Source organism: Protobothrops mucrosquamatus, unplaced genomic scaffold (genome assembly GCF_001527695.2).
Source record: "Protobothrops mucrosquamatus isolate PMUCROS unplaced genomic scaffold, P.Mucros_1.0 scaffold280, whole genome shotgun sequence".
NCBI lineage: Eukaryota > Metazoa > Chordata > Lepidosauria > Squamata > Viperidae > Protobothrops > Protobothrops mucrosquamatus.
The window spans coordinates 266,624-281,211 of NW_015386624.1; the positions used below are offsets into that span (position 1 = coordinate 266,624).

Consider the following 14,588-nt stretch of genomic DNA (forward strand, 5'->3'; position numbering starts at 1 on the left):
CTGTTGTTCCTTGAAGCTAAGTGGCAAGAGCAATAGAGCATAGTACCAAACATGGTGCCAGAGACACCTTGTTTCATAACTCTGGATGACCTTTCCTAGATGTTTTATATAAACATGAAGCATAAATAAGAACCCTATAATTCATTGTAACAAGATAGATGTTGAACAGAAATTTCCCTTCACCGTATTTCGGATAGGGTTTGACAGGAAAGGCTGGTACTGTGACAAGAGAAATGTCTCCAGGGCTGCAGGAAGAGAATTTAGCCAATAGCATCAAACACTGTCAAGAATAATAGAGCTGCAATCTAAATCAGTCCTGCAAGCCAAACTGAAAGGCAGAGAAACACTCATTATACTAACGCCTTTGCCATCCAACCTCCCTTGATCTGATTCATCTTTTTTCTACTTGTGCCCGAGTTGTAGTGCATCCTCCTGCTTTGTCACTGTTAAAGTTTTCCACAGCTTTGGCTTTGTGAGGGAAAAAGATGGCTCTTAGTAGCAGTCATCTGGGACTGTCTCTGTATTCTATAGGTCAGCCAAGGCTTCCGTAGTATTAAATAGTTTATTGCCAAGCAGACAGGACAGGGATATTTCACAGCACATTTCAGAAACAATTTTAATTGGTCCACCACTTGAATGATGTACAAAAGGTTCCATGCATGAAACAACTGGCACGGGGCTGTCTGTTTCTAGACTGAAAAATGCTTGGATTGTCTTTGGACTGAAGTAACGTAAAGCACTTTATAATAAGCATATTTGGCATGGAAGCAGACCCACAATGATGCGTTCCAGGAAGAGGATTTCAGAATGGAGAGAGTAAAGAACAGCAGGACCATCAGAGGCAGCGGCATATGAGTAAGAGGGGAAAAGAAAGGCACTGGCAGTGTACGTGGCATGTGGACGAAAAAGGGAGAGGTACACTAGTCTTGTCCGAACTGCCTTTGTAAGTTCCCTCCAGATTTCGTCTCAGTCAGAATCCAGAACCACCAAAATTTCTGGGTTTCAGAGTGGTTGAATTTCTGAGCCGCAATCTCTCTGCTTTGAGTTGAAAACAATTTCCCCTGGAATGGGACAACATGCCTTGGCCAGCTCACGGCGGCCATGCTCATTGTCGCCAACTCACCATCACCAAGTCCCCTCTGCCAACTCATCACAGGACAGCTCCACATGGACAACTCACCACTGGTGGCCAGAGGGAGAACCAGGCAAGGGGGCCGAGCAAGCAGGTAGGCAGAGCACAGACTGCATCAGGGTGGCAGCATGGAACACACTGGGGCAGAGTGTGGCAGCTGGGGGCTTCCCACTTTCCTACCCCCCCGCCGCCACCACCAATCCCATTTTAGGAGAATAGTTACAGTTAGTCCTTGACTTACGACCATTCATTTAATGACTGAAAAAAGTGACTTATAACCGGTTACAACTGTTGTAGTGTCTCTGCAGTTATGTGATCAAAAATTTGGGAACTTGATAACTGGCATGTCTTTACGATGGCTGCAGTGTCACGTGATTGTAATTTGCTTAACGCACGATTTGCTTAACAACTGCAGTGATTTGCTTAACTGGCACGGCAAAAAGCTCATAAAATCAGATGTGACTCATTTAACAACTGCATCACTTAGCGACAGAAGTTCCAATCCCAATTGTAGTCATAAGTGGAGGACTACCAGGAGAAAGTTATAACTCCTTCCTTTCTAAACAAGTCAATTGACTTGCTTCTTCATGATAACAACGTTCATAATACTAATTATGGAAAAGCATCTAACCTTTGAGTGCCCAGTTTCTGGTTGGCTAGTTACTGAGCAAAATCCAGGTTCGGTCTGACATTTCTGTCCAAGCTTGGATGAAAACAATTTTTTTACTCTAAGCCTCTAGAAATATTTCTTATAGACTATTTTATGTTTTTGGAAACAATGTTATTCCTAATCTCAGTACGGCTACATCTGTTTTTGACTTTTGCTTCAGTTTGTTAGTCCTTGTGATCTTCCTTGGCTCTTGCAGAACTTTGATATTGCTCCCAAGTAAATCAATTTGTTCAGTAAAGGAGAGAGGCCAGGAAACTGTCACCCTTCTCACTAGGTTTATGGCAGCCCCTGGTTCCTTCAGCTACCTGCTAAAGCTGAAATGGGTAGAAATTCTGCTCCCAAATTCAAGTTTGACCCTTGATTAGGAGAAGTGTCTTGAGATTAATCAAAGAGGAAAAGTCTACTGCTAATTCAGTTTAAGCCCTAGCATTAAAACTATATGCTGGGGGGGGGGCAGGGGGGGGGGCTGAAAAATGTGTCTGTGTTGGTGGAGGGGATGAGGAGGGAAATACCCATTTAGGTGTAGAAGTAGCAATGTGCTCAGTTATTTAAAGAGTTATTTCGTGCTTTTGGTATAGAAAACTATGGCTCTACATCATTCTGAAGCTGTGCAATGATGGCCAAATATTTTATTTAGTGGCAGCAGGCTGCATTTCAAAAAGGTTTAACACCTCAGGAAGAATAGTGGGGTTAACTTCAGCCTTTTAAGAAGACTTATCTTCTACTGGCTAAGCAATGGCCTATGTCAACTGTATTAAATTAATTGGCTTCTGAATATGCATGATTTTATCTTAGAAGAACCAGTGCCCTTTGTCACAATATTTTTCAGTCTGTTACAGTTTCTTTTATAGGTACCATTATTCACTGTGCTAATGTGTAGGGTTGAGCAGCATTGCTGTGTGGCTGTTAAGCTGACTTTATTTAAGAGGCAATGGAGCATTCAGAGTTCTACATCAATCTGCTCCTGCAAGAAGATTGCACAGACTGACTACAAGCAACGGCACGACAAAGGAATAAGAACAGTGCATTAGAATATCTGCAAGAAATGCTGCTTGTTTGCAAGCAGGAACTGATGGGAGCACCTGGAGGCAGCAGAATAGAAGAGAAAGAATAGGAGAAAATCCCAAAGACTGCAAATAGAGTAGAATGACTGGAAAAAGCAAACAAAGATAGTACCAAAAGTAATAGGCAGCTTGGGTGCAATCCCAAAACAACTGGAGCACCACTTGAACACCATCGGTATTGACAAAATCCCTATCAGTCAATTCCAAAAGGCAGCTTTCTTGGAATAGCTTACATCCTGGAGGTGATACCTTTAACTCCATCAAATAACATCTGCCTATCCCAGATCATTAGGAAGGAATCAATAAGTGGATAAAAATGTCAAATCCAGTCTACACATCTGGCTGACTGTGTGATGAATCATAATAATGATTCAATAGATGGACAAAAATGTCAAATACAGTGTGACCATCTGGCTGACTTTGCGACAAACCACAACAACAGACTGATAAAGTCTTGGCTCATAACATAGCAGATATGATGTGGTTTGAAAAAAAAGAACGTGTGGATAATTGAAGTGGCAATACCAGAGGATAGTAGAATAAAAGACAAAGATCTGAAAAAGATCAGAAAATATTAAGATCTGAAACTTGAAAGATTATGGCATAAACCATAATAAACCAGTTGTGGTGGTCTCAGTTGGCACAGTAGGTGTTCATACCAAAAGATATTCAATGTGATTTAGAAATTTCCATCTGTCAGTTGCAAAAGGCCACATCACTTGGATCCACACATATACTACGTTGACAGATTATGATATCCTAGGTACTTAGTGTATATGAAGGCAAACACCAGCTAAACTAAAGTACCAGCAGCTCTGACTTCACATTGTTGAGAACAAATGATTTATAATGTTTTAGAAAAAGATAAAAAGCTTATTGTGATATAATTTGATAAACATTATGACTACAAAAAATGATTAGAAAAGAGCTAAAACGATCTAATTTAAACAACACAATGCAAGTAGTCCTTGACTTACAACCACAATTGAACCCCAAATTTCTGTGGCTGAGACATTTGTTAAGTGAGTTTTGCCCCACTTTACAATCTTTCTTGCCACATTTGTTAAGTGAATTAGGCTTTCCCATTGACTTTGCTTGTCAAAAGGTTGCAAAAGGTGATTGCATGACTCCAGGACATTGCAACCCTCATAAATGTGAATCATGGCAAGCATCTGAATTTTAATCACGTGACCCTGGGGATGCGGCAATGGTTACAAGGGTGGAAAATGGTCATAAGTCACTTTTTTCAGTGCTGTTGTAATTTGAACGGTTACTAAATGAATTGTTAAGTCGAGGAGTACCTGTATCATCATCATGCAATCTTTTGGGGTTCATGATGGAATCCCTCTGGAGAATAATACAATGGTTGTTAAAAGGAGTGTATGCTTACAAAGAGAAGAACAGATTTAATTGACTTGAAGTTTGTTTGTTTTTTTAAAATCCTTTTGGCAAACTCCTCAAAATTCTTGGCTATCTTCTAGCTACATTCAGTTCTTCTACCAGCACATTTTTGGTGAGCTCTGTATTGAAATCAGATAATAGCTTCATTTATTCCTGCTTCCTGTCCCAACACATTCCCATTGCATTTCATTTTGAATTACCATTGCAAGCCTATGCACATATACTGAGAATGCCCCCACTGAATGCCCCACTGAACTCACTGAACTTGCTTTTAAGTAAAACATATGTTTTACATACCATTACACCATCCCTTCTCCATGACATTTAAGGTAACTTTTAGGGATATTTCCCTTCATCTCTACAACCATATTATTAGGGTTGGTTGCACAATCAGCCAGATGGCTAGACTGGATTTGACATTTTTATCCACCTATTGAGCTGGGATAGGCAGATGTTATTTTTGCAGGATGTAAGCTCTTCCAGGTAATGGTGCCTTTTGCAATTGATTGATGGAGATTTTGTCAATGCCAATAGTGTTCAAGTGGTGCTCCAGTTGTTTTGGGATTGTACCCTCGAGTGCAATATTATTATTGGAACTATCTTTGCTTTCTTTTGTTGCAGTTGTTCTACCTCTATTTGTATGTTTTTATACTTTGTGATTTTCTCCAGTTCTTTCTCTCATCTTCTGCTATCTCCAGATACTGCAGTGTCCACTATCCATTTTTTTTGTCTTTCTTACCAACAATTGTTAAATCTTGTGTGGCAAATGCTTGTCTGTTTGAATTCTGAAGTCCCAGGACACTTTAGTTCCTAATGAAGGAGAATATTTGTAGCTCAGGGTTGAAATGAGGGGTCCTTGATGCTCTCTGAGCTTGCTTGTTTTCTTGCAGATGTTTCATTACCCTAAGATAGCTAACATCATCAGTGCTAGTAAGGAATGTGGTTTGCTGTCGGTTTATTTATATTCTGGAGTCTTGCCTGTCTGGGTGGGTGGGGGGCGGTCTTAGGGATTCTTTGGTTGGGCTGCTTCCTAATGGCTCTTTGGCAGTTTCTTGACTGGGGTATTGCTTATTTGATTGTTGGTCTGAAGTTGACCTTGGAGCTAATCTATGGTGATCTGAGTGCTCATTACTAGTGGAGAGTTGCTGGAATCTTTTTCTCTTTTGGGCTAGTAGATTGTCTCTTTTGCATAGTCTATAGATATTGTTAATGTCTATGTGTCTATTGATGGCTGATTTGTCAGAATGCCAGGCTTCTAGAAATTCCCTGGCAATTTTGGATTTGGCTTGGTCTAGGTCTGGATTATCACATTTTCCCAATTGAAACTATGGTTAAATCTGTCTCTATGTTGTGAAATTAAAGAATTTTGGTCATGCCTTTTGACTTCCAGTTGGTGTTCATGGACACGTTCTGCCAGTCTTCTACCTGTCTGTCCTACATAGTGGCTGTTGCCGTTCTTACATTGTATGTTGTAGATGACTCCTGTTTTTTCTTCTGGGGCTGCTGGGTCTTTTGGTTTGCTTAGGATGTTTTGAAGGGCTTCGGTTGGCTTGTGGGCTGTGCTGATTCCATGTGGTTGTACTAGCCTGTTGGCGGTTTCTAAGATATTCTTGACGTATGGCAATGTAATTCTTTTTAGGGTTTGTGTCAGTTGTGCTGTATTGGGTTGAGTGGTCAAGGACTTTTTGATAAAGTTGCCTGGGTATTCATTTTGTTAGAATGTGTTGTATAGATGCTCGATTTCCTTTTTTGGCTGTTCTGGGTTGCTGCAGTGTGTTTGGGCTCATTTAAGTAAAGTCCTTACACAGCTTCTCTTGTGAAAGGTTGGGTTGTTGCTTTGGTAGTGGAGCACCTGGTTAACATGGGTGGGTTTTCTGTAGACTTGCGTTTCTAGTTTGCCATTGTGGTCTCTGCTGATCAGGATGTCCAGGTAAAGTAGCGAGTTGTTTTCTTCTTCTCTAGTAAACTGGATTCCTTTAAAAATGTTGTTGATGGTTCTGTAGGTGTTCTCTAATTGGTCTGTTTTTATTATGGTGAAGGTGTTGTCTACATATCTTATTCATATTTTCGATTGTATTTGTGGAAGTGCTATGGCTTCTAGATGTTGCATAACGACCTCCGCTGTAAGTCCTGAAAGTGGTGATCCCATAGGTGTCCCTTTAATTTGTTGGTAAATTTAGCCATCAGATTGGGAGTAATGTAGTTAAGCAGAGATTTATGAGATCCATAATCCTGGGTGTTTTGATCTTCATGTACTCAATTCAGTCAGGTGTACTGTGAAGCAATGTAATCATGGATTCTTTGGCTAATTCTGGATCAATAGATGTGAATATGGCTGTGACATCAAATGAGACCATGATTTTGTCGTCATCTATAGTCACATCCCTAATTGTTTTATTGAGTCCTTCCCAAAGACCTGGCATAGGCAGATGTTGATGTTTGGTGGTGTTAGAGATATTGTCGCAGGATGTGCGAGATTCAAAGTAAAGCCACCTTTTGCAATTGACTGGTGGTGAATTTGTCAATGCCGATGGTGTTCAAGTGGTGCTTCAGTTCTTTTGGGATTATTATGGTTCATCACACAGTCAGATATTCAGACTGGATTTGGCATTTTTGTCAACCTATCAAGTCCTCCCCAAGGATTGTGCCCTTTATTCACGCAGCAATGTTGACAGGCTCTATCTACCAAGGAAAATAGGAGAGGTTATTATTATTATGGTTCGTCACACAGTCAGCCAAATGGTTAGACCAGATCTGGCATTTTTATCCACCTGTTGTGTCCTTCCCAAAGACCTGGTATTATTATTTCCTGCCTATTACATATTTTATCCTGCTTTTATTTTTTTATATAGAGTATATAAGGTGAGGCATTATCTATACCATACATCCAAATTATCTAATAACCTATAAAACCAGATACTATCTAGAAAACGTCACTTAAACATTCAATACCTACAAATTAGTTTAATTTTGAACAAATACGTAAGTGGATTTGGATCTTGATTTCCATTCAGCTGCCAGAACTTTCTGTGAAGAGAGACCCATTCATGGAGTAGTCCTTCTAATAGTAGCAAGGGATGTGAGTTTTCCTGTTTCCCCTTTCTTATAGTGCTTGAAAGTTTTATTCCTGAGGGTTCTTGCGGAGAAAGGCTGCAAGAGAAAAGTAATTTCTACCAACATTAGAATTACAAGCCCTTTTTCTGAACATGGAAGTGAATTCATGTCTAAGCATTGATTTTAATAGGCAGCATAATCATTTTAATGTCTAAGACTCTAAATGTGAATTTTTTTTTTATCCTATGCAATGCCATTATTTTGATTTTTCTAACTCTAGCCCTTTTGACTCCATCTTTCAGTGGTGGAACACCTAAAGTCCCATTTAATGGTTACTAATTCACCAATGTCTTTATTTCTGTATTACATCATTTAGAACACGGATATAGAATATGGAATAAATGATTTGGATATGCAGTAAATGGTTTCTTAATGACTTTTATTTACATAACATAAAAAATTATCTTGAGGATTTTAATATTCCCTGTGCTTCAAGCTATGCTGCCAGTTAAGAGAAATCTTATTGTTCAACACTCCTTTTATTGCAGGCCCAGCATTAACAGTTTCAATTGTGCAATAGCTCTGATCTTTATATGATAATCATAATGGCGTTACAGTAATTGCGCCTTAGAAACATATTAGGACTGTGGGAAACTGGGGTTATGAAGAAGATCTGTTCACTGCTTCTCTTTTTGTCTTTCTCTGTCAGCGGATCCAGTGGTACAGATCGAAGGCAATCCACACTGTTGTTTCTTCAACTTCAGCCCCAAAATTATGTTCACCAAGGTAGTAAAGGCACAGCTCTGGGTGTACCTACGGCCTGTTCAACACACATCCACAGTTTATCTACAGATCCTGCGTCTTAAGCCTGTGACAGAGGATGGGAGCCGACACATCCGTATCCGCTCACTCAAGATTGACCTGAATTCACGCATTGGCCACTGGCAGAGCATTGATTTCAAGCACGTGCTCCAGAACTGGTTCAAGCAGCCTCAGAACAACTGGGGTATTGAGATCAATGCTTTTGATCCCAATGGCAATGACCTGGCTGTGACTTCTCTTGGGCCTGGTGCTGAAGGCCTGGTGGGTAAATGAGAACATTTGCTATCCTCTTCTTTCTTGACCCTAGCCCTGAAAATAGAGCTGAAGGCCCATGAACTAGTTTGATTGCCTGCTGGGCTCCTCTCTGTCAACATTCTTCAGCCATTGCAATGGGCTGTGAGAATAACCTTGGGGCACAGGAGGAAGAGCTGCAGCCTAGACAAAAATCTGATAAACAAAATCTGAGTCCAAAGGTGGGACGTGGCTGGAGAAAGCATCTTAGGAGGGACCCTCCCTAGTTCTTTGGAAAGTAAAAGCAAGAGAAGGGAGAAGTTCTTTCAGACTTGGGGAAGTCTGTTATTGTAACCTTATAATAAAAGTATTGTTAGGACTTATGGTTATGGTTTCCTGTCTGGACTACCTTGAAGGGCTGACAGACATGATAGCTCTGGCCTAGTTTTAACATTAGGGTATGTAGTACTGTTGGGGTGTTCTCTAGAGCAGAAATGTCAAACTCGCAACGTCACATGACGTCGCGCAATGTATCGGGACAGTTTCACCATTGCCGGCAATGGGGTGGGTGGGGCTTCTGGATGATGCGTCCGGCCCACGGGCCGGCAGTTTGATACCCCTGGGCTAGAGAGTGCTGTCTTTCAGAATCAATATTATCACTGAATAATGTAACAATCAAATGCAGTCAAACGCAGGTTGGAAAATGGGAAATATTTTCCTTTTATCCGTTTCATCTCAACAGTAGGCTTATGGTATAGTCAGGGGAATTTTTGCTACCTCTGTGGTCAGTTGGGGACTGCAGTGCTACTACTTAGAGAAGGCGTTTACATGTCAGTCATGACATTACAAAGTCATTGTGCTAGTTGTAATTTGTGATTTTTGCTTGATAATAACAATATCGGTATTCTCACAATATTCGTATTACAGCAACATGCATTAATTTAGATGAAACTTTTATTGCTTTCAAATACAGGATGAAGATAAATTTATATCCGCTTAATATTATCTACATAGAAAAATGAGAATAACTTAATTTCAGTTTGTGCTAATTAGAGATCTTAACAATGAAAAATCCTTCTCAGGAATTCAAAATTTATCAGGGTATATTTCAAAGTAGTACTTTTATTACAATTAGCTCTCTTTTTATACAGAGAGATATTATATTATGCGTTATTTTATGATTTAATTTAATCCTATCAAAGCTACATTTTTCAAAAAACATTTAGCAAATTACTTATAAGAGTTCCATCTTAGTTTTCCTATATAAATGTTTTTTAAAAATTATCTTTCTTTTCTCATTCTGAATTATTTCCTTGGAACCTATCCCTTTAATTATAATTACCTAATAATTCTTATAGCTTAACTAAGAATGACCCACATGTAAGTAATAAAATATACAACATAAAATATATAAAAAACATTTCTCTTCCAGAGTACTATTCATCCATTATGTACAAACTGATCTTTTAGCCTGAATACTTTTCCCCCCCTAGCAGCAACTGATGGATCAATATTCCACTTTTTCATGGATTTTTTTTTTCATAGTGGACCAACGTTTACTTAAGAAATATTTCATCATCAGGCTTAATGGTGTCAGCTCGAGTGGTTTTTTTTAAAGGAGCAAAACTCAGGACTGTTATTGGGAATTGAATAAATAACTGAATAAATAACTGGAATAAATAACGACAACTGCTGTGGGCTCTCTTGGAAAAAATTGGTCAAGAGATTGTACTGGATTTGGTAAGTCTGTGGAGGAGAATGTATATTCATAGTATTAGTTTACTTAAGGGATACAAAGGGATAGCAAAGGTTGCAGAGATGAAGCTGCGGATGGATTATGCGTAGATGGGCATGTAATTGATACCCATCAAAACTCTTGTCATGGGCTGTTTTCCACAGCTAGAAACTCTTATTTCATCACGGGGCCAATAGTTATTCTACCTAAATGCCTATCTCTGTGATTTCTCTTTTTTGTATGTCATTTGCAGCACCCATTCATGGAATTGCGTGTGCTGGAGAACAACAAACGGTCCCGAAGGAATCTAGGCTTAGACTGTGATGAGCACTCAACTGAGTCCCGCTGCTGCCGTTACCCCCTGACTGTTGACTTTGAAGCCTTCGGCTGGGATTGGATAATTGCCCCAAAGCGGTACAAAGCCAACTATTGTTCAGGCCAGTGTGAATATATGTTCATGCAGAAATATCCCCATACCCACTTGGTACAGCAAGCCAATCCCCGGGGGTCAGCAGGGCCATGCTGTACACCCACCAAGATGTCTCCCATCAACATGCTGTATTTCAATGACAAACAGCAGATAATCTATGGCAAAATCCCTGGCATGGTGGTTGACAGGTGTGGATGCTCTTAAAACCCCCCCCCCGGCCTGTTCTGTTCCATTCTTTTTCCTGTCCCACCCACCCCTCCTCCCCGGATTCTTGCTTCGAAGATGCACCCTGACATTGATGAATCCATTCATTAGCATTTTAAAACACTTTTGAAGAGAAAGTAATTGTGGGAAAAGAACAAACTGAACAGAATTGCATTGAAAAATCTCTGAAGTGACAACATGCGCTGTGCAATAATCAAAACAGACATCGCATTAATGGAGAGTGGATGAGTTGCCTTGGATCGATACTTCCATCCCTGAGGCAGATCTGAAATAAGCATTCTTCTCTCCTCCTCAAGCTCTTTGTTTGACCCAACACTTCTCAAGCTTTACTTTTACTTGCATTCTCTCTTCCCAACCTCCCCCCCCAATTCCTCTCTTGATCTGAGACGTGAAAGTGGTGATAAAGTGAAAAGTCCACCAGAAAAAAAAAAGAAGCTGTTCAACCTGTTTACAAGAACGAAAGCTTCCTAGGTTGTGATAATGTGGAATAAAATGCTGTATGAAGTTATAGAGATAAACGGGGAACGGGGTTAAAATGGATATTTTATATGAAGATGAATGAAACCTGTCAGCACGAAGGATACCGTGCCATCCTGGATTTGGGGGAAAGGGGGTGGGAGGGAAAGTATGATTTAGAAGTTGAGGATTGCTGATCCTGCCTGCCTTTTGAGAGACTGAATCCCTAAAGACACTGGAGGCTCCAAAGAAATGTAAACTGGAATTATTTGGGATGCTTTTTGCGAGTTGCATGATAGCAAGAAAAAGTAACGAAATGGAGGCATAGATGGGGAGGGGGGGTTATGGAGGAATTATCTAAGTGGAGGATAAACGGTTAATTTTAGCTGCCTTGTATTCACATTCAACTCTTTCTTTTCGATATCTTCATATATAACCTGAGCAATCTTTCTCCAAAAGTCATTATTCTTCAGCTTCTTTTTTTTTTTTAGAAAATTGAGAAACATTCAATGAATTTAAATTACATATTTTTATCCTCAACCCACTTTTGAGGTAGTGTAAAAAAGACCACAGAAACAGTATTGTCCGTGTGAGGATAAAGTATTTTACCTACAGAACAGAAATCTCTCCAGGCAGGATAAAGTTAAGATAGAAAATTTATTTATTTATTCCTGGCAATTGAATCCTTTTTTTTTTCTGTGTCACTTTTGCTTAATATTCCAATGGAAAAAAAATCATATATATGCATGTATATATGATAGGATTAGTAATTTTTCTTTTATCATTTGCAAGACTCAACTACAACCATCCAGTTACTCCGGTTATGTACAGTATTTTTTTCCACTGGCTAATGTTGACATATCAATCCTTGAATAATAGGATGTGTTGCTCTGTACTGTTCCTTTCCCCCCCCCCCTTCCTAACATTTAAACCCTTTTTAAATTAATTTTAAATGCACTTATATAGAGATTTAATTTCCAGCTTTCTTTGAAGTTGTAGTATGACTTTCTTTCACCTAACCAAACAATACCATCCAATTCTACTTCTTTTTAAAGCAGAAAAACCCAGGTAACATAAAGAGAATTAAATTAACAGGGAATGCTTTCCAAATAGAATTCTATTGAAGTTGATGCCATAGATTGTGTTAATTTAACTGAAGTGTTGCTGTTCTGTTTTCAAGAGTTTGTTGAAAGTAGACAGAAGATAATTATCTTTCAAGTGGCAAAGCATTAGCCATATAGTGAGAATACAGTAATTGTAAACTTCAAGTTTGAATAACTTGATTCCAGACATAGAAGATAGAAGCTTTTTGTCAAAATCTCTAGCAAGACAATTGCATAGGATCAAGATAACAAATTGCATCTAAGCACTTGCTGTTTCCTACTATTAGGATTAATTACATGTCTCATAATCCTCAGAATCAAAGAAGAGGGGGGAGGTAAAGGTTAAATATTATTAAGACTAATTATTTACGTTAGTGATAATCATGGAGTCAAAGTATTCAAAAGTGGCTTTTCCAGGCAACTGAGTAATGTTGCAACCTGGACCACAAATAAGTGATCCATTATTAGAGGTTCTAATCCAGCATGTGAACTGGAAAACAAAATGTTGCTGTTTGACAATGACCTGTGTCCAGTCATTCCCTGCTGATTCTCTATTTGCACAGGAAACAAAAGTTTAACAAGTTTGGCATAGGAAAAATCATTTTTTCCCCCCAATTGTGGCTATCAGTAGCCAAATTATGAATGAACTACCAAAATATTATTCTCAAGATTGAAGCACTTTGGCAGAAGGGATGGCATATCTAACAGACTTTGTATTTTTTGGAAGGATCACTTTCTTTTCTTAAGTAGAAGTAAAACAAAAATAGGCAAAACAATGAATAGCAACTTTGCAATGAATCAGCGTTCCCTCTCCTGATTCATTGTCACATTTGGAATGTAGACCAATGCCTTTCTATTTGTGAGGTCAAAGTAAGGATTGTATTAATGCAAGACTTTGCTGTTGCAGTTTTCATAATATTTGTGCAATGAAATTGGAATGAAGACTTTGTAATTACTTAACTGAAAAAGGAAATATGCGACAGGCAAGTGAGAATTAAATAGGCCGTTAGTCTTATGGCATCAAATTGGAAAAACACTGGGACTAGACTGCTCATACCGTTGTGGCGTCTTGATTTCCCTTTTGCTATTTTCCTGACAGTATGAAATCAGGATTCCTGTTTCTGCAGAGTTCAACTGTTCCTGCTGCTTTAGGGCTTGTTTCTCTACTTTCGGCTTGGGCTGTCTCGGGAGCTGCTGTGTTGTATGATGCAACCCTTCAGAAATGCCTGTCATAGGTCTGGAACCCAAGTGCTGAGGTGATGGACTGGAGGGGAGTCTGGCAGGTCTGGCGCCAAGAATTTAGTCAAGACTTTCAGCATAGACAATTTTGAGCCAACCAACTTGCTTGCCAACACAACAGCCGCTCTGTTGTAGTCAAACAGCTAAAATATGCCCTTTGAATTTTTTCTGAAATCTCTTCCACAAAAGTCCTGGTTTTGGATAAGATGGGTATTAATAAATGGGGAAGAAGAGTCAACCGAGATTGACAGGAAGAAAGATTATTTTTCTAGTTCTAGCACTTATTATATATTAAGTTGAGGATCTCGGCACTCAGCTAGATTTCTATATAGACGACAACTTCGTTTCTTTTGTAGGCAAACTCATACAGCTTTGATTTCTCCCTTGAAAGTTCCAGAGTACTAAAGCAACAAAGAAGGCATGGATGGATTTTTAATTAAGAATGTATAAGGTGAAATTCTGACCACAAAAACCAGACTCCCACCTCTATTCTATTGACAGGGAGTTCAACGCTGCTCAAAGTTGAGCAGAATCTTAGCACTTCTCATGGGTTAAATCCTAAATCTTAAAAGAAGGGAACAGTCGCTTACCCAAGGTGGCACAGAGAACAGACGCTCCTGGCCCTTTTTGAGCTGTACTGCTTTTCCTCCTCTAGCACTTATAGACTGAAGCGCTTCACTCTTTTTGAAAGCACTCATCAAACATGCCTTCTCAGCTTCTTAACACTGACTAAGTTACCCCAACTTATTAAGCGCAGTGTAAATGAAATGGAGAACTTAAAGGAGTAGAGAATAACAGTTCTGCAACTGGTAGCTTATGAGGGCATTTAAAGCTGGAATACTTAAGTTTTCAATAGCTTAGAATCTTTTTTATTTTTTAAAAGATGGCTAATGGGGGTGGGGGGGTGGGTTTACATATCTTAGTATTTGTTACCTGCATTGGTCATTGTTTAGTCTGCATTCTTGTCATTTATCAGGCCCATACAAAAATGTAGAGTCTTCTTGAGAAACAAAATTAAATAGTTTC

At 39.2% G+C, this 14,588-nt stretch overlaps 1 protein-coding gene across 1 annotated transcript in view; it reads left to right on the forward strand.

Annotated features, from left to right (window-relative positions):
* The window catches only part of GDF11 (growth differentiation factor 11), a 30,876-nt gene extending 20,133 nt beyond the window's left edge, over positions 1-10,743 (forward strand). Inside the window, exons 2-3 of the mRNA XM_029283925.1 lie at positions 8,031-8,404; positions 10,363-10,743. Coding sequence (XP_029139758.1) covers positions 8,031-8,404; positions 10,363-10,743 — 755 coding nt within the window. The remainder of the gene's footprint in view (positions 1-8,030; positions 8,405-10,362) is intronic.
* Positions 10,744-14,588: the final 3,845 nt, after the last annotated feature.